This window comes from Cyberlindnera jadinii (genome assembly GCF_001661405.1).
Source record: "Cyberlindnera jadinii NRRL Y-1542 unplaced genomic scaffold CYBJAscaffold_1, whole genome shotgun sequence".
NCBI lineage: Eukaryota > Fungi > Ascomycota > Saccharomycetes > Phaffomycetales > Wickerhamomycetaceae > Williopsis > Williopsis jadinii.
Genome location: NW_017963652.1, coordinates 1,270,610 through 1,297,265, shown reverse-complemented (window position 1 = coordinate 1,297,265; position 26,656 = coordinate 1,270,610). Strand labels below are relative to the sequence as shown.

Here is a 26,656-nt window from a genome sequence, read left to right as displayed (position 1 = left end):
CTCGGAGCCAAATTTCCATCGGCCCCGCGAACTCCCTAGGCAACGAGAAAGCGCGTACATGGCATCTCCCAAGAGCCAATCACAGATGAGTAAACTACGCTTACTTTTGACGTAAAACTCACGATTTGAGGTTATCCTATGGGAAAAGTTGGCACTGAAAAAACCTCAGTAGACTATATCAGCCACGAGCAACAAGAAGATGTCATCCAATTCCAAAGATCGCTCCTTTAACCCTGCCATATCTAACAAATTCTGCTGATTCCCCGGTTTAACTCTTCCATACCTCATCGCCATTTTTGGTCCTTTCACGCACTGACGTTCGCTTTTTTCGCAGAAAGAATGACCTGCACGTGTTGCGCGTAACGGAAGTATAGCGTTTTGGTAAAAGTTGGACGTTTGTTTATATATGAAGGCCCAGGAATCCCTTTCCTTCGTCACTTTCTCTCTCTTTTCCCCCTTTCCTTCTTCAACAACAATTTCGATTACGTTCATTCCAAAATGTTGGCTGCTCGTAACTACTTGAAAGTGAGTGAATAGAGCAACACGTGTGGTGTGTACTGGGCGGAACACACACAGGCCCAGGGTTTGCGAGAGATGACTAGCCGCCTTGGTTCAAACTATGGGGTTATCGCTCTCTTTTTGCAGATCTGTGTTTTGTCGGAGCATTTTCCACATCGTGCTCAATTCAGCGGGATTGGTTACTAACTATTACTTCTTAGAACCCAAGAGTCGCTCGTGGCTTTGCTACGGTCTCTGAGCTCACCAAGGACTCCAAGGTGGGCATGAACTTGCTTGAGGACCACTCCTTCATCAACTACAAGAAGCACCTTGAAAACGTTAACATTGTCAGAGAACGTTTGGGAAGACCTCTTACCTATGCCGAGAAGGTCCTTTACGGTCACTTGGATGATCCACACCACCAAGAGATCGAGCGTGGTGTCTCCTACTTGAAGCTCAGACCAGATAGAGTTGCTTGTCAAGATGCTACCGCTCAAATGGCTATCTTGCAATTCATGTCTGCTGGTATGCCATCTGTTGCTACACCAACCACTGTCCACTGTGACCATTTGATTCAAGCTCAAGTTGGTGGTGCAAAGGATTTGGCCCGTGCCATTGACTTGAACAAGGAGGTTTACGACTTCTTGGCCACTGCCACTGCTAAGTACAACATTGGTTTCTGGAAGCCAGGTTCCGGTATCATTCACCAAATTGTCTTGGAGAACTACGCTTTCCCAGGTGCTTTGATCATTGGTACTGATTCCCACACTCCAAACGCTGGTGGTTTGGGTCAATTGGCTATTGGTGTCGGTGGTGCTGATGCCGTTGATGTCATGGCTGACTTGCCATGGGAGTTGAAGGCTCCAAAGATTATGGGTGTTAAGTTGACTGGTAAGATGAACGGTTGGACTTCTCCAAAGGATATTATCTTGAAGTTGGCTGGTATCACTACTGTTAAGGGTGGTACTGGTAAGATTGTCGAGTACTTCGGTGACGGTGTTGACACTTTCTCTTGTACTGGTATGGGTACTATCTGTAATATGGGTGCTGAAATCGGTGCTACCACATCTGTTTTCCCATTCAACAAGTCTATGGTTGACTACTTGAACGCAACTGGCCGTAACAAGATTGCTGAGTTTGCTACTTTGTACAAGAATGACTTCTTGTCCGCTGATGCTGGTTGTGAGTACGATGAGGTTATCGAGATTGACTTGAACACCTTGGAGCCATACATCAATGGTCCATTCACTCCAGATTTGGCTACCCCAGTCTCCAAGATGAAGGAAGTTGCTATTGAGAACGACTGGCCATTGGAGGTTAAGGTTGGTTTGATTGGTTCATGTACCAACTCTTCTTACGAGGATATGTCCAGATCTGCTTCCATCATCAAGGATGCTGCTGACCACGGTATTAAGGCCAAGTCCTTGTTCACTGTTACCCCAGGTTCTGAACAAATTAGAGCAACCATTGCCCGTGACGGTCAATTGCAAACCTTCGAGGAGTTCGGTGGTATTGTCTTGGCCAACGCTTGTGGTCCATGTATCGGTCAATGGGACAGACAAGACATCAAGAAGGGTGACAAGAACACAATCGTCTCTTCTTACAACAGAAACTTCACTGCCAGAAACGATGGTAACCCAGCTACCCATGCTTTCGTCGCTTCTCCAGAGATGGTTACTGCTTACGCCATTGCAGGTGACTTGAGATTCAACCCAGTAACTGATACCCTTGTTGGTGCTGATGGTAAGGAATTCAAGTTGAAGCCACCTTCCGGTGACGGTCTTCCACAACGTGGTTACGACCCAGGTGAGAACACCTACCAAGCTCCACCAGCTGACCGTGCTTCTGTTCAAGTCCAAATTTCTCCAGAGTCTGACCGTTTGCAAAAGTTGACTCCATTCAAGCCATGGGATGGTAAGGATGGTTTGAACATGCCAATCTTGATCAAGTCTGTTGGTAAGACCACCACTGACCACATTTCTATGGCCGGTCCATGGTTGAAATACAGAGGTCACTTGCAAAACATCTCTAACAACTACATGATTGGTGCTATCAACGCTGAGAACGGTAAGGCCAACACTGTTAAGAACTTGTACACTGGTGAATATTCTGGTGTTCCAGACACTGCCATTGCTTACAGAGATGCTGGTATTAAGTGGGTCGTTGTTGGTGGTGAGAACTTTGGTGAAGGTTCTTCCCGTGAGCATGCTGCTTTGGAGCCACGTTTCCTCGGTGGTTTCGCTATTATTACAAAGTCCTTCGCTCGTATCCACGAGACCAACTTGAAGAAGCAAGGTCTTTTGCCATTGAACTTTGTTGATCCAGCTGCTTACGACAAGATCAACCCAGATGACACTGTTGACATTTTGGGATTGAAGGACTTGGCTCCAGGTAAGAACGTTACCTTGAGAGTGCATCCAAAGAACGGTGAGGCTTGGGAGACCCCATTGTCCCACACCTACAACGCTGAGCAGATCGAATGGTTCAAGTACGGTTCTGCTTTGAACAAGATGGCTGCTTCTAAGAAGCATACTTAAAGTTGTTTTACGCATAAATCATACATAGTTCCATTTTATTTATTGTTCTTTTGTCAATATTCTTATTCGTTGAACAGATGTAGAATTCCTCGATAAAACTATTTTGATACGCGATATAATTTCGTGTTCGTGTATTATTATTACGTGACTACTGCAGAATGTAAACTTCAATGTCCACTTCAATGTGAAGGACACATTAAGATACCCATTATGAACGCACTTTTGAAAGCGGGAAAGGTGTCCCTCTTATACACAGGCTTTAACTCCACAGAAGACACGATAAAAGTGAGTTTAACTATACACGTAGATTCATATTTCAGAAACAGCATCTAATAACTCTCTTCCAGTGTATCTTAGAGGACTCTACAGGTCAGAGCATCATATTATTCGACTGTGGAGTACCAAGGATATCAATTGATGTACTGGCATCTGGCTTAAGGGACGAGATACTGAACAATGTACGATATTCTCAGTGTTTTGATCTGGAAGGCTTGAAACAGTCAGTTGATGATGTACATGATGACGTCCGTGTACTGGTCTTAGTGAACGTTAAGCAGTGCCTCAACAGGGATAAAGTCACAGACTTTAATGCTTCACACAAAATCTTGAACTCCACAATGATGAAATGCCGAAGACTTTGTATATCAAGTAACATCACATTGGTCATTGTGGAACAAGAGAGAGATTACAGAAGTACTTCGAACATACTGAAATACTACGCTGACATCACAATGATTACGAAAAATGGTGCGTGGATGCCATTATGTTGATGTGTGAATGTGTGTTAATTGTATCTGCAATATCGTAGCTCCAATTAACCGCGGGCTTCAGTCAAGAAGGCACGCTGTAGATGATTGTTGATCAATTCAATTAAGTCTTAGATCTGTAGTGTGGAGCCAAACAATAATTTGCAGCCCTATTCTATTTGAAAGTCCTCTCACGTGATATTGAGTAGGGCTACAATAGTTCTCTTTATGCCTGATGTCCGGGTGAATTGCTTTTCACGACAGACATACCCATTTTTCACTTTTCTGTTAGCAGACAAGATGAATTTTCCTGTGCGTGCATGAACCAAAAACCTGTGTATCTTTAGCGATTTAGGCAGAGATTGCACCAATTCGGAAATTCGCCAACCCACATAAAAACTTCAAAATTAGCAGTCCCATAGAATTTGGGAGAATTTTCACCTTGGGCAGCGCGAACACAGGTCCTTGAAGCATTGTGTAAAAATTGAAATCTTTCAACAACTCACATCAAAACAAGTGAATACCAAACACATACATCATAGTCGCCATGAACTCTTTTGAGCCAGTTGTTGTCGTTGACGGTATGTTCTCTCATCATCATTGAATGTTATGTTGAAGTTATAGAGAGGAAGCTCGAACGGATAGAAAGTTGCTTCTTAAAGTCTCCAGCCATCTTTAAGGTCAGAGAACAGCGGGAGATGAAAAAAAGCTTTACAATATGAATCAGTCATTGAAGATCACCAAGCAGATACAACCTACCATGGAGCAAGAATATATTGATCAACACTTGTCCACTGCCTCATTAAAGGTCTCTCTAGTGAACATCAGAAGACAGCTTTCTTATACCATTGTTTCCTCTTACTTCAACAAGTAAATCAGAATAAATTACTAACAGCTCTTGCAGGTAAGGGTCACCTTTTGGGTCGTCTTGCATCTATTGTTGCTAAGCAACTCTTGGAAGGTCAGAAGGTTGTTGTCGTCCGTTGTGAGGCACTCAACGTTTCTGGTGAATTCTTCAGAACCAAGTTGAAATACCATGACTACTTGAGAAAGGGTACTCGTTTCAACAAGACCAGAGGTCCATTCCACTTCAGAGCCCCATCCCGTATCTTCTACAAGGCTATCAGAGGTATGGTTTCCCACAAGACTGCTCGTGGTAAGGCTGCTTTGGAGAGACTCAAAGTCTTCGAGGGTGTTCCACCACCATATGACAAGAAGAAGAGAGTTGTCGTTCCACAAGCTTTGAGAGTCTTGAGATTGAAGCAAGGTAGAAAGTACACCACTCTCGGTGACTTGTCCGCCTCTGTTGGTTGGAAGTACAGCGATGTCGTTTCCAAGTTGGAGGACAAGAGAAGAGTTAGAGCTGCTGAGTACTATGCTAAGAAGAAAGCTGCTACCAAGAAGGTTGAGGCTGCTAAGGCTTCCCAAGCTGATTCTAAGGTGACCAAGGAATTGGCTGCCCTTGGTTACTAAGCGGTTTTGATGATGAAAGAGGAAAAACGAGTATAGGTTTAGTCTAAATGTTTATCTGTAATTGTACCAAACTTTGTAGACGTATTTCGACCCTACTCTAACGCTCAACATGTAATTGAATGACGCATCCTGTTTTCTAGATCATAAGAATATCGTATGCCATATAATATGTACACTTTTACTTTTTTTAAATATCGGATAGACCTGTATCCGTCAAGCTCTCCAGCTTTCTTCTATACAACATTGAGTCATTCTAAAACACATTCGTAAAAGCATTAAGACAACACGACAAAGGTGACAAAAATTCACTTTTTGAAACCCTTGGCCAAATCAACATTCTGTAAATCGCTGGTATGGGTCTCGTTATCATGTTGTTGTTGATATTGTTGTTCTTGTTGTGATGGCAGTGGTTGGCGTTGTTGTACTTTATTTTTCGATGTTAAAGGAGAATCTGGAACATTCTGAAACCCATTCTTCAGTGGAGATGCAGAATCTTTACCCTGACCAGGTTGTAAGGGGGTACTGAACTGAACAAAGTTCCAAAGTGCAGGTGAAGATTGTAAAGCACCAGGTTGACCAGGTTCTCCAGAGTCTTTTTTGCGAGCACCACGTTCAGGTGTATAAGCCTCAACGGCAGATATTGAAAACGGTTTATTTGGTGATGCAATCATTCCATAATCAGTTGACAACTGCCCATCTTTGGCTCCTGAAATCGCACCATCAGCACTGGTTACTCCATTCGACTGAAAGGTAGCGGGATTCTTGACGGGTGAAGATAACTGTGTCTGTGGAGCTGAATCATCACGAGTTGAAGGCTTAACCTCAGTTGTATCCGTAGATAGTTTAGACGGCTTGGTCTGTGACGATGAAGATATTACACTTCCTTCAGACAATGGTTGGGTTCCTGGTTGACCATCCTTCAACTCCTTCTTCCGCTTATTTCCAATGGATTGTACATTATGGTGCATTTGTTGTTGCACAAGAACATGATTTTGATGCAATTGAGGTTGTTGTTGAACCTGCTGTTGTTTTGGTTGTTGGTGCATTTGGCCAAGACCCAATACTTGCTGCTGCTGAGGAGGCAATGTGTGCTGAGTGTGAGGTAAAGGATGATAACCGGGTGGTGGTGATCCTGTACCACTAACGATGGATGAGTCTCTTGATTGAGGGTAAAGCGTCTGTTGATATGCCACCGGTGGACCCTGCTGCTGTTGTTGTTGTTGTTGTTGAAGAGGCGGTAATTGCTGTACATACATGTTGACATATGGATTGTGAGGAGGCCCATTGAAATGAGGTGGTTTTGTTGTTTGGGCAGCATGTGTGGCATTTATATATTGCAATGATTCGTTTGATTGGAGATGCGCTTGAGGATGTGGATGCTGCACCTGCTGCACCTGCTGCTGCTGTTGTTGTTGTTGTTGTTGTTGTTGCTGTTGTTGTTGTTGTTGTTGTTCTGGGTTTAAAGGCTGCTGGTACTCAGGAGGCGCATTTGGGTAATGCTGCTGAATAACCTTCCGTCTTTGAGATTGAGAAGCTGGAAGGTCATTATGCGTTATCAGATGTAATTGTAATTGTCTTGAAACAGATGAACCCCTTCTTGCTTTTGATAACGATCCACTTTGGAATTTTTTCATAAATTCGTCTCTATACGCATCGCTAATTTGCCATTTCATACCCTTTCCAGGTTCATTTGGTCGTCTGGGAACCTTTTCAAATGCCTTGTTCAATGATAAGTTGTGTCTAATGGAGTTCTGCCAACCAGATTTGGAAAACCTGTAAAATGCATAATGACTTGCTATCCAATCATAAATCTCTGACAATGATAACACACCTTCAGTATTTGATAAGATTGCTTGTGTAATCATAGTAGCATATGAATAAGGAGGCTTAATATCCCGTGCTTCATCAGTGGATAAGTCATTCTCCACAGATGGACTATGTTGTGGGGACTTATTATCGTTGTTTTCAAACATTTGGAAGGCCTTCATGGGTCCCGAAAGCCCCTTTGTTCCACGATTGTTGAATGATGTGGAGTTATTGTTGAAAGTCGACGATCCAGGAACAGGATTCGCAGTGACAGAAACATCCAATGCCATTCTCTTAGACTTAGGAGGTGGTAGTTTTGGTGCAACTTGATCCAATATGGCCCTTGAAACAATCGGCTGGGCATCTGGCAGTATAAACATCATCTGTGTACCACCGATGTCAAGGACAGCACCAGAGTTTAGTTCAGTAGGGACCGCATTAGCACCACATGGAACCTTTACGGTGTTCACTTTAGCACCGTTTCTTCCTGTAACGTAAAGTTCCCATGATCTTGTGTTCAAGTTGTAGTTTATACTGGCATGAGAACGACTTACCAGTTTGGAAGGTCCCAGAACAATATCTGTGCCTGTGGTGGATCCGTCTGGATGCTCAACAGTTTCCTCATTTCTTCCAATGGTTACGTTCAGTGCCTTGACGTAATAAGTCCAGTTATTACCGGCAATTTTAGCATATGCCTGGACTTCTGTAGCGGTATTCTTGTCATTGGCAAACTTCTCAGCCGCGATGGTCTTCTCCTCTGGGGCGTTCAAGTTTGCAATAACAGCGTTCACCAGCTCATTGGGATCACTATACGCGGAAAGGTACTATGGAATTCCGTAGTGTTAGTACTCTGTGGATTGAAAAGGGTGTATGTGGAACTTGTGCGTCCTCTTGGACGGATTAGACGTCAGTCTGTTGGCTTTAGAACCACGTAGTTATGGCCAGCCAGGAAACAGCAGCAACACAGTTAAAAAACATGTCGATGTTTCCCGAACAGCGAAGCAAAAGTCACAACACTCAACGTGGATTGTACTTACATTTCCGCCCATTTCATCAGCACTTCTCTTTCTTGAAGAGTCAGACATTGTTACCTGTCTCGTCCACTTTTTGTTTTTTACTTTATTCGTTGTTGTTGTAACCTTCTTAAAGGGGCAAAGATAGGGAAGGGAGAGGCGACTGTTTTGTTGTCAATTGGTTTTGGTGAGAATCGCACAAAAAAAAAAACACACACACAACACACAAAGTAAACAAACAAACAAAGAAAACAAACAAATAAACAAACAAAAAAACGTTTAGAAAGTCGACCAATGAGATTCTTCTGCGGATGAAAAATTTCGTAAAACGGTATCCACAAGCAAGCTGATCGGTCAGTGTTACTAACTTCTTTCGTAGTGAGTTTAATCGGAATGGCGTTGGATGTTTTCCTCCTTGCTGACTTTTAATGGGTTTTTGTTGTGTATTTTTTTGTGATTTTTTTGTGATTTTGTGATTTTTTTTGTTTTCCTACGGACAGAATTCCCCTTTGTTTTCTTTTCGTCCCTCCAGAAAAATTTGTTTTTGTTTATTTGTGTAAACAAACACACAACCTCCGCGCGCAGTCTCAGTTTTTTGTGTGTTTTCTTCTTCGAGAATCTAATGGTTAGCGCACCTCATTCTCCCGTTGGCGCTCAGATTATGTAATACATCTAGACACCACGATGAGGCACAATGGTTTAGCGACGGTGCAGAATCGAGATGGAAAGATCTCGTCCTCTTTCTGTTCCTTTTCTGTTCTTCTTTTTTTTTACAACTTGGCAGCTCCTGATTGCAAAATTGTCGCTGGCATTATTTGTTCGTTAGGTTTACGCTGTGCACGTACGCATGAGTTGCAATAACCGCAAAAATTACCATTGCTATTCTCACCCGTGTTGAGTGCGGAGAGTGGGTGTTCTCGAGCGTTCTTGAGCGTTCTCGAGCTCTAAGGTTGTCGTCATGTTGAAGATACTGCAACACCGTGACACACAATTCCTCCCGTATTACTAAATAGATAACATCATGTGACACGTTATAGCGTTTGCAAGTTGCAATGCTGCAATGCTGTAACGCCACTGTCGGTGATGGAAACTCACCTGCAAAATTGGGAAAGTGATGTCCGCCTATACATGGAATATTCGCGCTAGGTATCCTCTCGATATGACAATTGGCCCTGAAATGAATGTTGCATGGTTCTACCGAATACATCACTCTTTTTGCGCAAAACTTAAGCGCTTCTTGAAAAATTCACCCAGGAAACCACCCCAAAACACGAAAATCGCGCAAGTGCAATGGATAAGGAAGAGGTACAGTGCAAAGAGAATTGCTTCAGCGTTTAGCTCCTAGGACGGGAGGGAGATCCAAGAGTTGAAAACCCCCAAGTAGCCTACCATACATACCACAAGAAGCTTCACGCTTCAAAGGTCACCACCTTTCCAAGGAGTAGCGCCACACATTAGCAAGTGACACCTTTATGAGTGGTTTTCTTTTTCTTGGTGTTTCTCTTTCGATTACTTTTCGCCCTTTTTTAATTTCTCGCCATTGTCGTACATATAGCGCCAATTTCTTCATTACAAACTCGTTGCAACGCACATTAAGAGGTTTTAGCCACATATCAACAAGTATCTTGGCCTTATATAGCCACTTTTTGGAATTTGGTACCAGCCGGTTCTCTTAAATTTCACGTTGTGATTTCGATTTCTGTCAATCAAGTGTTGTTGATCATCTACAAGCTTTGCACACCTATTTCTCCGGAGTTGATGCTTTATACGCAATAGTTTGAACCGAACTCTGCTTATCTCTACCAGCTTTTTTGCGTTGTGACACATAACACATTAATACCAATAGCTTTTCACCACGGGACTCAAAGCGTGGGAGCGACCATATATTACATATCATGTCACCAAAGGATACGTTTGGTCTCGGTGTGCCGGCCGACCAAGCCAAGACCGCCACAGCTACAGGCGCATCGATGGCCACTAATAGCAACAGCAATGATGGTACCAACCAGCAACCTATAATTCAGAAGAGGAAAAGGGTTACAAGGGCGTGCGACGAGTGTCGTAAGAAGAAGGTGAAATGTGATGGGCAGCAGCCTTGTATTCATTGTACGGTCTATTCGTATGACTGTACGTATGACCAGCCGACTAATAGGAAGAAAACAGGGGCAGATCTCCACCTCATAGAGTCCAAGCTGAGGGCTGCTGAACAGGTGTTGCAACTGCTGTTGCCGGGTGTTGATGTCTTTGATGCAAGCTTTCAGTTCGAAGTGCTCGAAAAGAAGTTCAACGACCTGAGAACCTCCGACGGTACACTCAACTTGTCAACAGTGGCTGAAGAGTACCTGAAAGAGGCCCCTGCCTCTGTCAAGTCAGATCCAGATCTAGGCTCACCACCAAACTCTGGTTGGAAGTCCACGCTCAGTGGGACCACTGCCGATTCCAACTCAAGGCCTTCAAAGAAACAGAGAATCCTTATACCTCATTCCAATATTGATGGTTCGATAGAGTCAAGAGACGGCCGTGAGATTAAAATCATTCTACCACCAAAAAATGTTGCCTTGGAGTTGGTTACGAAGACTTGGGCATCACCTTGTGTTCTGTTCAGATTTTACCACAGACCTTCCTTCATTAGCGATTTGGACGACTTATACGAAACTGACCCGGAGAATTATACGAATAAGCAGAATAGGTTCTTACCCTTGGCTTATTCCGTCATGGCCGTGGGTGCGCTGTTTAGTAAAAGAAATGGAGTGGACGACAAGTTCTTGGAAGATGAAGGTTACAGATACTTCATCGCTGCTAGAAAGCTGATTGATATTACAGATGCTCGTGACTTGTACGCCATTCAAACTATCGTGATGTTGACTCTGTTTTTGCAATGTTCTGCAAAATTGACAACGTGTTATTCCTACATTGGTGTTGCCTTGAGATCAGCTTTGAAAGAAGGTATGCACAGAAAGATCGAGAATGGATTCAACCCTATAGAGCTGGAAACAAGAAAGAGACTATTTTGGACAATCTACAAGATGGACATATACGTTAATACCATCTTAGGATTACCGAGATCAATTGACCCGGAGGATATCGAACAAGACCTTCCGTTGGAATTGGACGATGACAAGATAACAGAACAAGGGTATTTGGAGCAAACACAAGGAAAGTTGAGTTCAGCAGCGATTGCAAACTCTCACACCAAGTTGATTCTCGTGCTGAACAACATTGCGAAGAACCTGTACGCAATTAATAACGACTTGAGGTTGACCTCTCATGAAAAAGTTTCCGAAATGGAACTCCAATTAAGGGAGTGGTTGTCCAATTTACCGAAGGAACTCATTCCCGGATTCGATCCACCGTTCCAGTACTACAAAGCTAATAGGTTACTGCACTTGTCATTTTTGCACGTTCAAATTGTACTCTACAGACCATTCATTCATTACATCTCACCAAAGTATACAGCACAACCACATGTGGATGCCCTTTCAATTCAAAGAGCCAAAAACTGTATCAGTGTTGCAAGAACAGTTGTTAAGCTTGCACAAGATATGATTAAGAAGAATATGCTGTCTGGATCATACTGGTTCTCCATCTACACAATTTTTTTCTCAGTTGCATGTCTTGTATATTATGTCCATGAAGTTCCACCTGATGAGTTCCATCCTGATTACGATAATATAAGAAGTGATGCAGAAGCTGGTAAAGAGATACTTACGCTTTTGAAAGATTCATCGATGGCTGCATCGAGAATTTACACCATTTTGAACTCATTATTTGAGAAACTGAACAGAAAGACCCAGTACCTGCAACAACAAAGAGAAATGGAAAAGCAGAGACATTCTCAAGAACAGGGAGGACAAATGTACTCTACAGTTACTTCTCAGGGAGATATTCCAACCTCTCAGAATCTCATGCCTGGCAGTCAAATACAGCCAAATACAGCGACGTATCAGTTCAGCTCTGATAATGGTGCTAATCAAACCCAGGTCCAACAGCAGCAACAGCAACAGTCACAACCACAACAACAGGAACAGTTTAATAACATTAAATTGGAGGAAGGATTGAATGACTTTGACCATTTAGCAAACTTTGACAATTTCATCAATCAGCCTATTGCTAATAATGGTGATAATGGAACAGCAAATGCTACTGACGTACCAACAAATCCACCTGAAAATAGTTATATGCCTGGTATGATTGACCAATTGGATATGCAAATATTTGGTCGTTTCCTGCCACCATATATGCTTAAGCGTCCAGATGGATCCGTTGGGCCAGGTGCAAATGGTGGTGATTTACCTAGTGGGCTACAGACGACTCCATTGCCAACTAATTTTGACGACTTGCCTATGAACAACTCTACGGAGTTTAAACAGGAACTAGACAGTTCATGGTCAACCCTAGGTACAACAGATTTCAGCAATTTCATGAAATGAGGATCTGTTGAAAGCTTGAAGATTATCGCTTAGTGTGTGCTGATTGTTCTTCAAACCAACTGGGCGCACAGTTGAAGACACCAGTTTACATTATTTACAACTGTTTCGAGAAATCAAAGGTCTAATGTCTTTTATATACGATTTACCGGAAGTCCATATAGAACAACTAATTAATAAGTCAATTTATCAGCAGCTCCATAGCGATATTCCTGAGCTTCCTGTTGTATTATACGAAACCAACTTTTCCATTGAATGCATATATATGCACAGATTATGTCGAACTTTTATACGATGATGGGCTTCACTTTAATCTCTCATAATGCATACAAATCAGCAATGAATTGAAGCCAATGATGCAATAATGACTGGTATAAATACCGCAAGAGATTACCTCAGAGACACGCCTTCAGCTCTTTCGATGACTTTGTAGCTCACAAGAACAGTTACCGATTTAACAAGATGTCTAACTGTGAGCCGATGACAAATGCTTACAGTCTGACAAGCTGAATTTCCAGTAGTAGATCTTATTACCAGTCAATGGGCTTATCAACTATTAATATTTATTAGCGATTGACAAAACTCTGAGAGCAGACGGGTGGTTTGACTACGTAGCTGAAAACCTTTGACCAATGCCATGTACTTATCTAAGCAACTCGTGCATTGCAACCTATGTTTTCAACAGGTTCAATAGCACTATCTTCAGGATCATTGGTTAGAGCTTTTGAAGAAGATTTTCATTTATATCATGTTATGCTTGCTGGTTATGCTTCAATTACACGGATACCTGCTGGATTGGTACTTGGTGATGCTAAGCAATCATTTTTGCATTCAAGAACTCGCACAAGTGGTAGAAACAGTAATGTGGGTATTATGATTAATGTGGTATCTGTGTGAAGTGTTTTGGTTTACACAGTATGTGTGACTATTACGACTCACGTAGGCTGTCCGTGAATTATGTGCAAACCGTCAATGACTATCACTCTGCCGAAGCTTAAAGTGTTTGCTCTCTAGTATTTCCTGAGGAATGGCATCCACTAGAGCAGCTCGCGTTAAACCTCATCAGTAACATTGATAACGATGAGTCGAATCAACCACTCACAGAGATGGACTTGATAAATATCTCCCAGAGCTAGCCATGTTGATGCTGTTAATGATGGATAATACAGAACCAATACAGACTACTTAACTAGGTGATGTAAGTAACCATCATCTTACACTGTAGGCCAGGTTAGTCATTGTTTCAATACAACAATGGTGGCAACGAGTAATACCACGACATGAGGTTCAAGCACAGTCCAATAAGGACCAAGCTTGTAAGGCTCAATAGCATAGCTCCATGACACGCGGAAGCAAGACGTTAGTAAATTAATAAAACACACACACAAATATTGACGCTGTCATTAAAATTCATTATATAAAAGTTACAAGTAAGAATGTTGGTTGTACAAGTCAACTATTGTTGGTAGTTGACGTCCTTAAATTCGATCTTCTTTGAACCAGACATTTGATAATCGGGATTAAACCCATCGAAGCGTGCTTCACCAGGGGTGCCAACGAGGTATTGGCCTTCAACAGACGTTTTCAGTGGCTGTGGTGCTTGCCCTTGCTGCTGGACTGTTCTGTCCTGTTGAGGGGCCATCTGTTGAGTTGGAATTATTGCAGATCCTGGAGCTGAACCGACACTAGAGCTCTTCTTACCACGACCTTTTATTCCTCTGTTGGAGTTCTTGTATAGATCGGCAAAGTAATTCAACAGTTCACGCTCCTCTGGTTTGATATGTTCATCGGATGGGTCCACCTCAGCCAATTTTCTTGTTAATTCGTTAAGCGTCTTCAGATGTGATCTGTTTTGATGAGCTTTCAAGTTACCCAACTGTGTAAATAACTTATTACAACCATCCAATTTACACTGAAACGGTTTCAGATTACCATGCGTCAGTTCATGTGCTTGCAAATTACCCTTTCTGCTAAACTGACGCCCACATGTCTTACACTCATAAGGCTTCTCACCAGTGTGAAGCCTCTCATGAGTACGCAAGTTACCACCTTGTGTAAACCTCTTTCCACAATAATTGCAAGCAAATGGTTTATAACCAATGTGCGATCTGACATGAACGTCCAAATGTGTAGATTGTGTAAATCGTTTATGGCAGTACGAACATTCATGGAATTTCGCAGCTTTGCTCTTTGGTTTATCTATACCACCGACAAGTTCAGTTTCTTGGGGAAGAACACCAGCACCGTTATCTAAAATGGTGCCATCGGACGCCCTTGGGATCTGATCATGTATACCTTTCTTTCGAGCTTGAATCACAAGCATTAATTGGTCAACTTTGGTAGCACCCAACAATGGTCTCTCATCTGATAAAGAATTACTTGGATTTACCGATGAAGCAGTTTTCATCTTTGGGTTCTCAGGGAGTGATTTGACAGTTTTATGACGACGTCCACTTGTAGCTTTGTTAGATCCTGGTTGGGAAACAGAATTTTGGTTTAATGCAGTGAGCTGACCCGGCGATTCTTGCTGTTGCTGTTGCTGCTGCTGTTGCTGAAGTAGTTGTTGAGCTTGTTGCTGTTTCTGCTGTTTAATTTCTCTTTGACGCTTCTTAGGCACAACCTGAGGTGGAGGTAGTTGCTGAGAATTGTTTTGAATGGTTGATTGATGTTTCTGCCTTTGTGATAACATCTGTTGAGAGAATGGCTGTTCACGCATTTGTGATGGTTGTTGTTGTTGCTGCTGCTGCTGCTGTTGTTGTTGTTGTTGTTGTTGTTGTTGTTGTTGTTGTTGTTGCTGCTGCTGCTGTTGTTGCTGCTGTTGCCGAGTACCTCTGTAACCTGTGAATACTGGTGTTCTGAACTCATCTTTACTAACATCACGTACCTGGGAATTCTCAGGTATACTTCTCATCTGGCCTTGCATATTCTGTTGATATTGAAGCTGTGGTCTGGCCTTTGCATGATCCAAATCTCTTAGACCCAACTCATCGTCACCAATATTCTTGATAGAATCTCTCTTTGCAAACAGATCAAAATCGGAGCCATCGAGGTTTGTCGTCAGGAAACTTGGCTGTCTTGCCCTCACAGAATCTCTCTTACCAAACAGATCAAAATCGCCTTCAGAGAACGAAGTGCCAGCTGGGAAGGTCACAGAATTCTTCTTAGAGAAGGATGGCATCTTTAGCTTCACACTTGGGTTGAACGGCTCCAACTGCTCTGAAGGGCGTCTCAGCGCACTATACGTATTGTAGTCATTTTGAGGAGGGAACGTCGGTGTAACACCACCGACAAGATTTTGACTGCCGGTATTGCTGATCACCCCACTGTTGCCACCACCGCTACTGACACCGCCAATACTAGACGTCTGCGACTGTTGCTGTGGCGGTAGAAACAAGTTGTTGATAACGCTGAATCCTCGACCGGTGTCAAACGGCTGGCCAGCATCTAAGCTCCCAAACCCCAACGAGTTGCCCAAGGATGAATTCGTCGACAACCGCTGACCGTTGGGACCCAGGTTTGTGTAGAACGATAGAGAATCCTGTCTCCCCATTCTCGGTATTGAGTCCTCGTTCAGCTTATTGAGTGGACCCTGCTGTCCCTGAATACCGGGCGTCGAGCTTTGAACGCTTTGCACGCTTGGAGCCGGTTGCATCCCACCTTGGCCTTGAATTCCCTGACCCTGTTGAGAAGAGACAGTCCCGCTACCTCCTGGAACGTTCGATGCGTTAGATGCACCGTTTGAATTTGCCATCTCCATTGATTGGTAAACAAACACAGAGTTGGCCCCCTTTTCGTTTTCGTTGTTTACTTTCCTTTCCCCCCTCACTTCAGTAACCGTGGAAATGGGATCCGGAATCCTTCCAAGAACTGAATATGACGGCAATGAACACTGTCACTAGTAACCAACTTCCCACTGTGTTGATTTATTCACTGTCTTCAGGGAAGCTGTAGCTGATACCCCTTTTCACTAACAGGTAAAAAACGCAACAGGAAAAGACAAACAAATAAACAAACAGATATGGGCAAAAAAACACGGGCGAATTGATAGAGGGAAAAAACACTGGTCGCCACTGAGATCTTACAGATGCGCTTGTCGTTACCGTAGTCTGTTGATGCTAACCTGATTCACGTATGAATGGATTGGTTATGCTGTTTGGTCTATTAGCTTCTTTTAGTCAGACAGATGTGGGCCCTTCGATAGAGATGTGTTGTTGTGTTTATGCTGACACACACAACCGGACACATTGCTGTGGTTCCTCTTTTTTTTTTCTTTCTTTTTTCCTTTTCCTAGTTTTCCCTGAATTGCACGGCCAGTCGCGGGGGGGGGGGGAGCAGCAACTTTGACGTCATTCACTGGGAACAGTGAGACCATTGGTGTTTGGATGTTGCAAGGCTTGGACATGGGGTACTATGCTACAGAAGCGATTGGTGTCTAGAGAATGGCTTAAGTGATATACATGGTAAAATCAAGTGAGAAGCAGGGGTGTGCGTAGGTCATTCTTCAGCACTAAACCCTGATTGCCAATGCAAGCAAGCCCAATCGAACTAAAATACAGATGGTACAAAGAAGAGAAGATATAACATCACAAACGTTGAGTTATCATGCAAGAACGGCCCAGAACTTCTCCCAGAGGTTCTTTGGTGGTTCCTCCTCCCAGACAATGTTATCAATCTCACGTCTGTCGGTGTCGATATCAACTTCCTCAATTGGAACGAGTAATGGTCCTCTGAACCAGAAGAACTGGAAGAAAATCCACAACCCCAGGAAGATGAAGACGGAGATGTAGGCTGTAAGGAAGGCGTCGGTGCTGAAGCCCAGAACAAACGAGTCATAACCGTTGAAGAAAATGATCAATGAGAAGAAGAAAGTCGCATACCATGCACTGAATGGCATGAAAGTAGCCGTGAACGGCAGCTCTGAACGTGAAATACCACGGTGTTTCAATGTCTGCATAAATCTGATGTGTGAGACGGAGATGAAAAGCCATGCAATAAGACCAGCAACAGCTGTAATATTCAAAAACCAGTTGAAGACCGTCGTGGCACCACTTGAAACAACCATGAATCCTAAAAGACCAAACATAGCAGAGAAGATCACTGCAATGTATGGGACACCTCCCTTTGTAGTGAAAGTGAAAACTCTTGGGGCCAACTTGTTCTGTGCCAATGCATACAAGATACGGGATGAAACGTAAACGTTCGAGTTACCAGCAGAGATGATGGTTGTCAAGATAACAGCATTGAAAATATCCGGTAAAACTGGAGTTCCACAGTTTTGAATAGCAATGATGAAAGGTGAAGAGGACACATATGACTCATCGGAGTTCAATTGAGAGTCGTTATATGGAACCATCATACCGATAAAGAATAAGGAAAGGATGTAAAAGATCAAGATTCTGAAAAAGACGGTGTTGATAGCTCTTGGAACTGTTTTTCTAGGGTTTTTAGATTCACCTGCAGTAATACCTGTCAACTCTGTACCTTGGTATGTGAAGGCAGCGTTGATAAGTGACGACCACCAACCCAAGAAACGACCCCTAGCAGTATCTGGGAACAGGTAACCTGGACCCCAAGCACCTGGATTTCTCCAGTATCTAAAACCAATAGCACCTTCTGGACCAGCACCACAGACCATGCACAAACCGTAGATGATGAAACCGATGATGGCAATGACTTTGATACTTGCAACCCAAAATTCAACTTCACCGTAGTACTTAACAGGGAAGAAGTTACCACAGGTAAGAATAACGAAGAAGATTGCAATCCACGCGGCCAAGGGAACTGCAAATGTCCAGTATTCAATAATCTGACCAACGATACTCAATTCAAGCGCAAAGGTGATTGCCCATGAGAACCAATACATATAACCGATAGTGACACCCAAGGCTGGGGAACAAAATCTGGCGGTGAAGACAGTGAACGACGAAGTCACTGGGATATACGTTGCCATCTCACCAAGCGATTGTGTAACCGAGTATGCCAAGGTTGCCATAAAGAGGTAAGCAATAAGAGCACCGACTGGACCGGCAATGGAGAGCGGTGTACTGAGACCGATGAACAAACCGGTACCGATGGTACCTCCAAGCGCAATCATCGTGATGTGACGAGGCTTTAACGCCCTCTTAACCTGTGTATCCCTAACATGGCCCGTAGTTGCATCAGGGCCTTTAGAAGATCCATCTGAGCCCGCGTCCCAGTTCATGTTCTCCACATCTTCATCCAGACGCGTTGTATTTTTGGAGCCATCCTTCAACGAGGCATCTTTCATCTCATACTGTTCATATGAGGACATGGTTGGTAAGGTCTTATGACTCTATCAATAACAGTTGTCACGAGATCTAAGAAATCACAGAGTCAAAGGAGAAGGGACCTTAAGGAAAAAGTCAAATTGAGAACAAGTTTTTATGGAGCAGTATTCCATTACAAGGCACACAAGTCCGTTTTTGCAGCTCCAATAATCGTTTTATATAAGAGGAGAAGCGTCACATATTATGCTGCAAGCTGGGCGTCCAAGAGGCATCTCTGTGTTTTTCTCTTCAGCCCAATCTCACATGAACAACACGCTACAAAAGCAAACTGGTTGGGGGTAAATTTAAAGCGTTGTTTCCCCCAAATTAGATTAAAATTGAAAGGCGGGTGCAGTATTACAACATTTCTTTTTTTGTTTGTTCCTTGTCTTAACGTCATACAAAAGCAGCAGGTGCCGCAAATGACAGTCTCGCTCGATTTGTGGGCTACACAACAATGTATGGGGAAAGATACGGACGTAAGGAATGTTTAACCGACTTGGTGTATACTTGATCGTGTTAGAATTGGCGCTGAGATGTAAGAAGATGGGCGTGTCTATGTGGGTGTTAGATTTGATCGCTTCTGAAGTCCATTAGGGATAATTACGTCGTTTCAGAAACGTTAGTTATCCGTGGTAGCGGGGTTTAGTGATAAATGATTCTGTAGCCATATCAATGGCCTAACGCTATAGGTCGGATTGGGGGTTCAATCGAAAAAAAGGAAAGCAAACTTGGCTGCATTGGTTCGCGCAACACACGTACTTGTCGTGTCGAGGCTGCTTCATGGTGTCTTGTGGTATGGCTGGGTCTGTGATTACAGGCACACTATCGATGGAGGCTAACTCTTCGGCGAACATCGGCGCAGTGCCACTCCTTGATCTCAGGGGGATGGGCTTGGTGTTTTGATAAGTAGATCTTTAATGGCGACATGTATCGTTATTAACTTGGGTAGGGGTTCTAGAGTTACACAAGCCACCATGGGCGAGTCGACTTGCAAGCGAAAATAATATATAATGGTGATCACACCGGCCTACAACTTGTTTCCAAAGATCACGTTGGGAGTCTTGACGCGCGTGCTTGGGTCCAGCAGCTTTAGATGATCCCTACAAGTTAGTTCCATGACGATCTTTTCTTGTCGGAGCAACCACCTGCTCGTTTGAAATCAGTGTAGTTGGTCCATAAGTGCTGCCCAGAGCTGAGTAGAGAGACGCCTCGATGATTTGAGCTGGAATTTGCTTCAATTCGTTATCGAGAAATGTGATGTTTCTTATCGCAGCTTTGAACAAAAGAGGATCTATGTCGCGTGCAAAGTTTCACTTTATTGAAGCAATCAAAGCAATGTTATCAAAATGGTGTGAGATTCGAGATTAGTGCTGCAACATTGCACTAGTACATATATGGTGACATCTAAAGCGTATAGAAATTCCGTTTCCCTTCTGATGGCTCTCTTCAACGAGTCACTATGGCATGGATGAATCAAAACTCTACACCCAGAGAGTGTTCTGCATTGATCGAGCACTTTGAGAATACAAATTCCAGTGTTGATGTCACCATGATGCATTGTAGATCGCCATAATCACGCCGAGTTCAAGGGCCAAAGCCCAACATAAGCCTTTTGCACCCTCCTAGTGTCTGTACCAATAGATCCAGTATTTCCGGGGGAGATCCAGAGTCGGAGCTTGGGCCATAGAGTAGGGTAATACCCTTTTCTGTGAATGTGCTATACTCATCGGTAGGAGACACACATCGGTTACCCACACACAAATTTTTTCTTCTTCATCGTTCGGTTTGACCGTGACGAGAAAGTAGGAGATGAGCATTTAACTGTGGTTGTTCTTTAAACTATTGCTGATCCACGCCATTCCCGTTGTGTCAACACGCTCGTACAGTTACACTCTGCCCCAATTTGATCCACTATGTCATTAGAAGAACCAGTTCAAGACGTTGACGTCTCCATGAAAGACGTCATTGAAGAAGAAGAAGAAGAACAAGAGGTCTTGGACACAGAAAAGATTAAGATCCTTCCTGGTGCTACAGAAGATGGAACTGCAGCTTCTTTCCAAATTACAGAAGAAGACCACACTTTGGGTAACGCTCTCAGATACATAATAATGAAGAAGTGAGTACCACGTTCACCCTCTGAAGGATCGGCAACGGTCTTTGGCATTTTTGGAAAAAGATGTTCCGTCAACTTAATCCGTATACTAACACATGAACTATTCTAGTCCTGATGTTGAATTCTGTGGCTACTCCATCCCACATCCTTCAGAGACAAAGCTCAACATCCGTATTCAGACGTATGGTAGCACAACTGCTGTGGAGGCATTCCAAAAGGGTCTTGCAGATTTGTCAGATCTCTGTTCACATATAGAGGATAAGTTCTCGGAGAAGATCAACGCTGCTGACTACTCTACAGAAGAGCCTTAAGACCATTGCCATCATCATAATCCTGTTACCAACCTAAACCCAAAATCTATAATCATTACCAACAGAAAAGTGAGAGGTATATAAAGGGAAAATACTGTACATTAATGCAATTCTAAATACTCATATTTACAACTGTAGAGCCCGCCTATAAATCTTCACATACAAATATACACAGTGCTTCTTACTCTGACACCCTAGAACGCAAATTAGGTGATATAGCTTAACAGTTCATGTTTTAATGTTGAACAGAGTGAACAGAGCCGAAGACAAAAAACCTGTAAAAAGCACTCCGAGGGCTTGAAAAAAAAAACATTTTGGTGTGCAGCCTTTGCTGTCTGCTTCTCACATGACAAAGGGGAATACGAAATAACCGTAGATATTGGTAAAAAGACAATGTCCTCTAGAACTCTGAAGGAAATTCTGGACTCTGAAAACGTTGGTGAAGACGCAGACGACGATAAACATTTGGCGGAAATTGACCTGGATGAGAGCGAGGAATCTAAAAGGGACCAAACCCTATGTTCCGAGTGCCAGGATATGCGTATAGAAGTCGAGTGTAAAGACTGCCAGGAAGGGTTTTGCGGTGGTTGTTTCCAGTTGATCCATCATGGTGGAAAAAGAAAGTCTCATGACTTTGTCAAGCTGTTTGACGATTCTAAGAAAGAGTCTGAAACCGCCAATGGTGACAAATCTGAGGATGCCGATGGAGATGTAGACGTTGGTGATGACGTTGAACCCGAGCCATCTTCAATCAATGAAAAGTTGATCCAGTCGATAAAAAGCCAGGTCAAGTTCATTCCTATGAGACTGACATACGAGGAACGCCACTTGTTACAGCTGTTGGAGGCGGCGCTGAGTGTATCAGAATACACCGATAAGGTTGATATACTATCATACACTTCCAAGTCAAAGCGTATAGTGGCCCAGTTGAAAGAAATGTGCTCTGTTTTGGCAGGTTTGGTTGTTGCTTCGAACTTGAAGATCGGCCAAGCTCTCATTCAAAACAAGAACTTTGAAGATAACGCTGAATGGTACAAATCTGTCTTTGAGATTGGAAGACGCTACAAGATCATGAACCCTGAACGTATGAGATCCACTTTTGGTAAGTTGTGCTATATGGTTATGGACTCAAGATTACCTGAGATTGAATCCCATATGGAGTTCCACTTGTACAAACCAATCAAAACCGTCTATTCCTATTTGAGCTCTAAACCTGGCGATAATGGTAAAGCTCTACGGGTATTTGACGATGAGTTAATAATCTATGCTACTGCAGAGATTTCTCCAGTTGGCAAATCAAGATCACAAGTGCAGAGAGAGATCAAGACAAAAGAGAATGCCATTGAGAAGCTCTCTGCTAGGTACTCGTCGCCTATGGGGTTCTCAAAGGAGGATATTCGCCAAGTGTTGTATTCCATTGGTGACTTCAACGCATACACACATTCAAACAGAAAACCAATCCTTAGATTCCTGGAAAGATTAGAGAGGTTCCAAGACCCTGCAATCGCCAAGGAGTTCAACCTTGGTATCCAGTACGGCAGATCTGGCTCGAGATTGACCCACGATCACCACAGACAGTTCGAATACGTTAAGCAGTCATTGACCTTGTGGTCTGTGATTCAGCGTGAAATGATTCATCTGTGGTCCATTGCAGATGACGATCTATTCAACGGATCACATTATAAACTTACATCCACTGGACAGGGGCTCCATAGAGTGAAGGCGTGTCCTTCCCTGTACAAGGAGATGTACAGAATCATCGCAGAGTGTAAGAGCAAATGCTCCTCTTGGATCGGATCCTCGGTGGTTCACTTGGGTGATGACGCTGTGCCAAACGCGCTCTTCTTCCTAGACAAGTATACGCAGGTGCCAAACATTTTGATTCCAATTGATCAGTGCTTGTTGAAGATCCCTGACCTAGACAAGGATCTCTTCACCAAGAAGTACATCGACGAGCAATTTGGTAGCAGCGAGAGACTACAGCTAACGATTCTTCAAGATGCGTTTGCACACATGTTTGACGGTTCAGGTGCAGACAACTTCTACATGTCAGGTTCCTGTATCGATGGCCGTTTAACCAGCGCATGGAACCATACGAACCAAATAGCGAAGAAGCCTTACTACAACATCTTCCTGCTCACAGGCTTCATCGGTTTCAACGGTTCAGAAGGGTTCTAAAGGCTCAGCTCTTCACATATTGGATCAAAACAAAAGAAAATGTATAGAAAGGAGAGTGCCATTTTGTGTAGTTGTAGAAGGCTTTATCTCACCGCGATTTGCTTGTTCAATGTTTGTTTTTTGTCGCGTTGTGGCCTGTCGTTTAGTTCAACAACGCCAAAAACAACAACAAGACAACAAAACTACGGCGGCTACTTCAAAGAGGTCTCCGAAGAGCCAAAATGAACTTCCTTGCTAGTGCAATAGGTTCTTTAACGGGATCATCGATACCTTACAACATTGGAGAGGAGCAGAAGCTCAGTTCAGAGTTCCCGCAGAGCATTTGGAAGGTGTTTGATGGAACAAAGAAGGTATGTACCGTGGGTCGCTTAGGGCCCCACTATGGGCCTGTTGTTGAGTATCCAATGCTAACTGATCAGCTATAGGACGATGGAAGCTGCTGCACCATATTTCAGAGAAACAAAGATGGCAGTGAACAAGATGCGTTGGCGCTGAATGCCCTTAGAAAGCTTAGATCAATGCGTCTGCCTGGTGTTTTGAAGGTGTTGGACACGTTTGAGATGGATTCTGTGCTTTACATCGTAACCGAACGTGTTGTACCATTGTGCGATGTTTTGAGAGCCGTGGAAACTGCTGATGAGATGCTCATACTGGTTACTTATTATGTTGCAAAGGCTGTTAAGTTTATCAATGTGGAAGGTGGGTCTGTATTGGGACAGCTATCACCAGCAACAGTGTACGTCACCAAATCAGGTGAAATAAGAGTTGGTGGGTTCGAAGTATGTACTAATTTGAGCAGCGATGCACAACAACCACTGTACAAGTCTTCATATGCTTTACCTGGGTTTAACGATTACCTTCCACCAGAGGTGAATGAAAAGGGAATCGATTCATTAAGAGGCAAAATGGCGCTCAAGTTGGACTCTTGGAGACTGGCGACTTTTATCTACACTTTGTTCCATAATGGTGATTACCATTTTGATATCAGTGAACTGGCCACTATGAAGTTGATTCCTAAAGGTCTTGCTGGTCAAAACTTCTCCAAATTGATCTCTCCGTCTCCAACGACAAGAGGTACAGTTGAACAGTACTTATCCAGAGTTTCTACATTCGATCACTCAGTGTTGATAAACGTTTATGAGCACTTGGATGAGTTCACTCTCAAATCAGAAGATGAAAAGATCAGACTCTTTGATTCTTTAGATAGTGTCAAAGCTGATGCCCTTCCAGGGTTTTTGGAATACAGGGTTATACCTGAATTGGCGCAGTTCTTCACACAAGCTCCAACACAAGCTGCGTTATCGTTGAAATATATCTTATCATATTCAGAAACTTTACCAAAGATTCCATTTGACTCATTGGTGAAGCCCATCATCTTGAAAGCGTTCACCATTCCAGATAGACAAATCCGTATGCTATTATTGGGGTTCCTACCAAAGTATGTCGAAAATCTGACCAAAAATGATATTTCAGATCAAATGTTCAATTCATTCGTTACTGGATTTTCAGACTCCAATGAAGTGATCAGGGAGGAGACGATAAAGGCTGTTATCTACATTGCACCAAAATTAAGCGATCGCCAGTTGAACAACGAACTGTTGAGATATTTGGCTAAGACTCAAAGCGATCAAAAACCTGATATTAGGACCACCACAACGATTCTTTTGGGTAAAATTGCGGAACATTTAAACAAGAGCTCAAGATCCACTGTTCTAGCGACTGCATTTGGTAAGTCTTTAAAAGATCCACATTTGCAATCCCGTCTTGCTGGTTTACTTGCTCTGTGTACATGTTTAGACTATTTTACACCAGATGTTATTGCCAATAAAATCCTGACGGTTATTGCTCCTAGTTTGTTGGACAGGAGTTCAAGGGTTCGTGACGAGGCACAGAAGGCTTTTGACATGTTCTTCAACAAGATTAAAGAGGAGGCCTCTAAATTGCCAGTGGATGCAGATGAAGCAGATGATACAGTTGAACAAGTTGCATCTAATGTCCAGAATTTTGGTCTAAACTTGAGTGGAGCATTTGCCAAATTGACTACAGGACTCGGTGGATCTTTAAACAACGACGTATCCAATGGTATCACGCCAGATCTAAGTAGAGCTGGCACGCCAAAAGTTGTTGAAACTTTCGAACAAACAACGTTTGGAAGAGGCGAACCATCTAAATCTAATGCTCAACAGAAGTCGTATTTCAACGACTGGGACAATGATGACATTGAGATCGATGCTGATGATGATGGATGGGGTGAGCCAGTTGAAAAGCCAGCAGCAGGAACCATCAAACCGGTTGTTAAACCAGTTGTTAAGCCAGTGGCTAAATCAAGGGCACCTAAAGTGACCAATTTGGTTACGGAGGATACAAAATCTAAGCCAGTGGTTAAGCCAGCTTCCAAGGCCAAAGGCATGCAGCTTAAAAGCAAAAGTAAGTTGAAACTAGATCTAGATCTTGATGGTCAAGATGATGGATGGGGTGACGGATGGTAGAGAATTCTCCCCCAGCCCACTACAATAAACTGTACAACCCGTACATATTCATTAAACATGGAAAGCTTCAAGGACCCTTTATCTGTTGAAGTTCATTCAACTTCTTCGTATACTTTTCAATCTCCTGTCTGACTTTCTTGATTCCATTCTCAATCCTAACAACTTCCTCTCTTTCTGTCTGTTTGCTGAACACGCTCTGCGTCTTCAACTCTGGAACCATATTACCCGGCTTCTGTGTCATTATATGGAACAATTGTTCAGTTGGCTCATTAAACACCACTTCGTCGAACTGTATGCTTTCAACGTTCTTCTGCTCTTCAGTAGGCACGGCATTGAGAGGCAACCCATACGGGTGTAGTCTCAAGTGGTGATACAGCGACACATTCTTCTCGTTGGCTTCATTGACGAAGAATATCTTAATCCCGATCTCAAACTCACCCCAGCCGGTCTCCGTGACTTCAAACGGCGGAGACTCGATGGATCTCGTACTGTTGTTATAGGTGTCGTGCAGTTTAAACACAACCTTCTTGATGAAGTACGAGACGTCTTCACCGTACGGACCGCGAACAAACACCGTCCATGTATGGGTATGCTCTGATGGCGCATTTGGTGGCCTGTGCTCCGGATCAAAGGGCTTAGCTGTGTTGCCATACACTATGGGACGGCATATCGACAGCGTCTTTATTCTCTTTGATGAAGGTCCTGGTGCCATTTCCCTCCTACGGCTTTGATGCCTGGTGTTGTGTGGTAAAACACGCACACACAGAACGTATTG

General features: G+C 43.2%; 11 protein-coding genes across 11 annotated transcripts; 7 read left to right on the top strand and 4 right to left on the bottom strand.

The window, feature by feature from the left end:
• Positions 1-1,538: 1,538 nt before the first annotated feature.
• ACO1 (aconitate hydratase ACO1) lies at positions 1,539-3,035 on the top strand (the record flags this gene model as incomplete). The annotated part of the gene is made up of 1 exon (XM_020214116.1): positions 1,539-3,035. One exon carries the CDS (start codon positions 1,539-1,541, stop codon positions 3,033-3,035), a length of 1,497 nt encoding a protein of 498 aa, XP_020073351.1.
• A 165-nt stretch (positions 3,036-3,200) lies between these two features.
• Positions 3,201-5,254, top strand: CYBJADRAFT_182489 (60S ribosomal uL13 domain-containing protein; the record flags this gene model as incomplete). The annotated part of the gene is made up of 4 exons (XM_020217044.1): positions 3,201-3,320; positions 3,383-3,782; positions 4,324-4,362; positions 4,686-5,254. Exons 1-4 carry the CDS (start codon positions 3,246-3,248, stop codon positions 5,252-5,254), a joined length of 1,083 nt encoding a protein of 360 aa, XP_020073350.1. The 5' UTR covers positions 3,201-3,245.
• A 193-nt stretch (positions 5,255-5,447) lies between these two features.
• CYBJADRAFT_165611 (uncharacterized protein) lies at positions 5,448-8,271 on the bottom strand. The gene is made up of 2 exons (XM_020214115.1): positions 8,098-8,271; positions 5,448-7,884 (listed from the first exon to the last, which is right to left on the bottom strand). Exons 1-2 carry the CDS (start codon positions 8,143-8,145, stop codon positions 5,560-5,562), a joined length of 2,373 nt encoding a protein of 790 aa, XP_020073349.1. The 5' UTR covers positions 8,146-8,271; the 3' UTR covers positions 5,448-5,559.
• Positions 8,272-10,043: 1,772 nt separating this feature from the next.
• On the top strand, positions 10,044-12,708 carry CYBJADRAFT_192961 (uncharacterized protein; the record flags this gene model as incomplete). Its single annotated transcript, XM_020217463.1, has 3 exons — positions 10,044-11,929; positions 11,952-11,988; positions 12,054-12,708. The coding sequence occupies 3 exons, from the start codon at positions 10,044-10,046 to the stop codon at positions 12,501-12,503; spliced, it is 2,373 nt and encodes a 790-aa protein (XP_020073348.1). The 3' UTR covers positions 12,504-12,708.
• A 1,172-nt stretch (positions 12,709-13,880) lies between these two features.
• On the bottom strand, positions 13,881-14,923 carry AZF1 (Azf1p). The gene has a single exon (XM_020214114.1). The coding sequence runs from the start codon at positions 14,905-14,907 to the stop codon at positions 13,957-13,959; it is 951 nt and encodes a 316-aa protein (XP_020073347.1). The 5' UTR covers positions 14,908-14,923; the 3' UTR covers positions 13,881-13,956.
• Positions 14,924-16,665: 1,742 nt separating this feature from the next.
• CYBJADRAFT_165607 (amino acid permease) lies at positions 16,666-19,258 on the bottom strand. Its single transcript, XM_020214113.1, has one exon. The coding sequence runs from the start codon at positions 18,790-18,792 to the stop codon at positions 17,101-17,103; it is 1,692 nt and encodes a 563-aa protein (XP_020073346.1). The 5' UTR covers positions 18,793-19,258; the 3' UTR covers positions 16,666-17,100.
• On the top strand, positions 18,559-19,377 carry CYBJADRAFT_9915 (uncharacterized protein). Its single transcript, XM_020218048.1, has one exon. The coding sequence runs from the start codon at positions 18,808-18,810 to the stop codon at positions 19,279-19,281; it is 474 nt and encodes a 157-aa protein (XP_020073345.1). The 5' UTR covers positions 18,559-18,807; the 3' UTR covers positions 19,282-19,377.
• A 1,365-nt stretch (positions 19,378-20,742) lies between these two features.
• RPC19 (DNA-directed RNA polymerase core subunit RPC19) lies at positions 20,743-21,336 on the top strand (the record flags this gene model as incomplete). Its single annotated transcript, XM_020213256.1, has 2 exons — positions 20,743-20,906; positions 21,013-21,336. 2 exons carry the CDS (start codon positions 20,743-20,745, stop codon positions 21,212-21,214), a joined length of 366 nt encoding a protein of 121 aa, XP_020073344.1. The 3' UTR covers positions 21,215-21,336.
• Positions 21,337-21,575: 239 nt separating this feature from the next.
• CYBJADRAFT_146238 (uncharacterized protein) lies at positions 21,576-23,832 on the top strand. Its single transcript, XM_020213255.1, has one exon. The coding sequence runs from the start codon at positions 21,608-21,610 to the stop codon at positions 23,390-23,392; it is 1,785 nt and encodes a 594-aa protein (XP_020073343.1). The 5' UTR covers positions 21,576-21,607; the 3' UTR covers positions 23,393-23,832.
• Positions 23,614-25,377, top strand: CEX1 (COPI-interacting protein CEX1; the record flags this gene model as incomplete). The annotated part of the gene is made up of 2 exons (XM_020212390.1): positions 23,614-23,742; positions 23,818-25,377. Coding segments are annotated over 2 exons (1,689 nt in total), but the record flags the coding sequence as incomplete, so codon positions are not given.
• Positions 25,378-25,908: 531 nt separating this feature from the next.
• YAF9 (YEATS domain-containing protein YAF9) lies at positions 25,909-26,618 on the bottom strand. The gene has a single exon (XM_020214112.1). It carries the CDS (start codon positions 26,591-26,593, stop codon positions 25,949-25,951), a length of 645 nt encoding a protein of 214 aa, XP_020073341.1. The 5' UTR covers positions 26,594-26,618; the 3' UTR covers positions 25,909-25,948.
• Between the last annotated feature and the right edge of the window lie 38 nt (positions 26,619-26,656).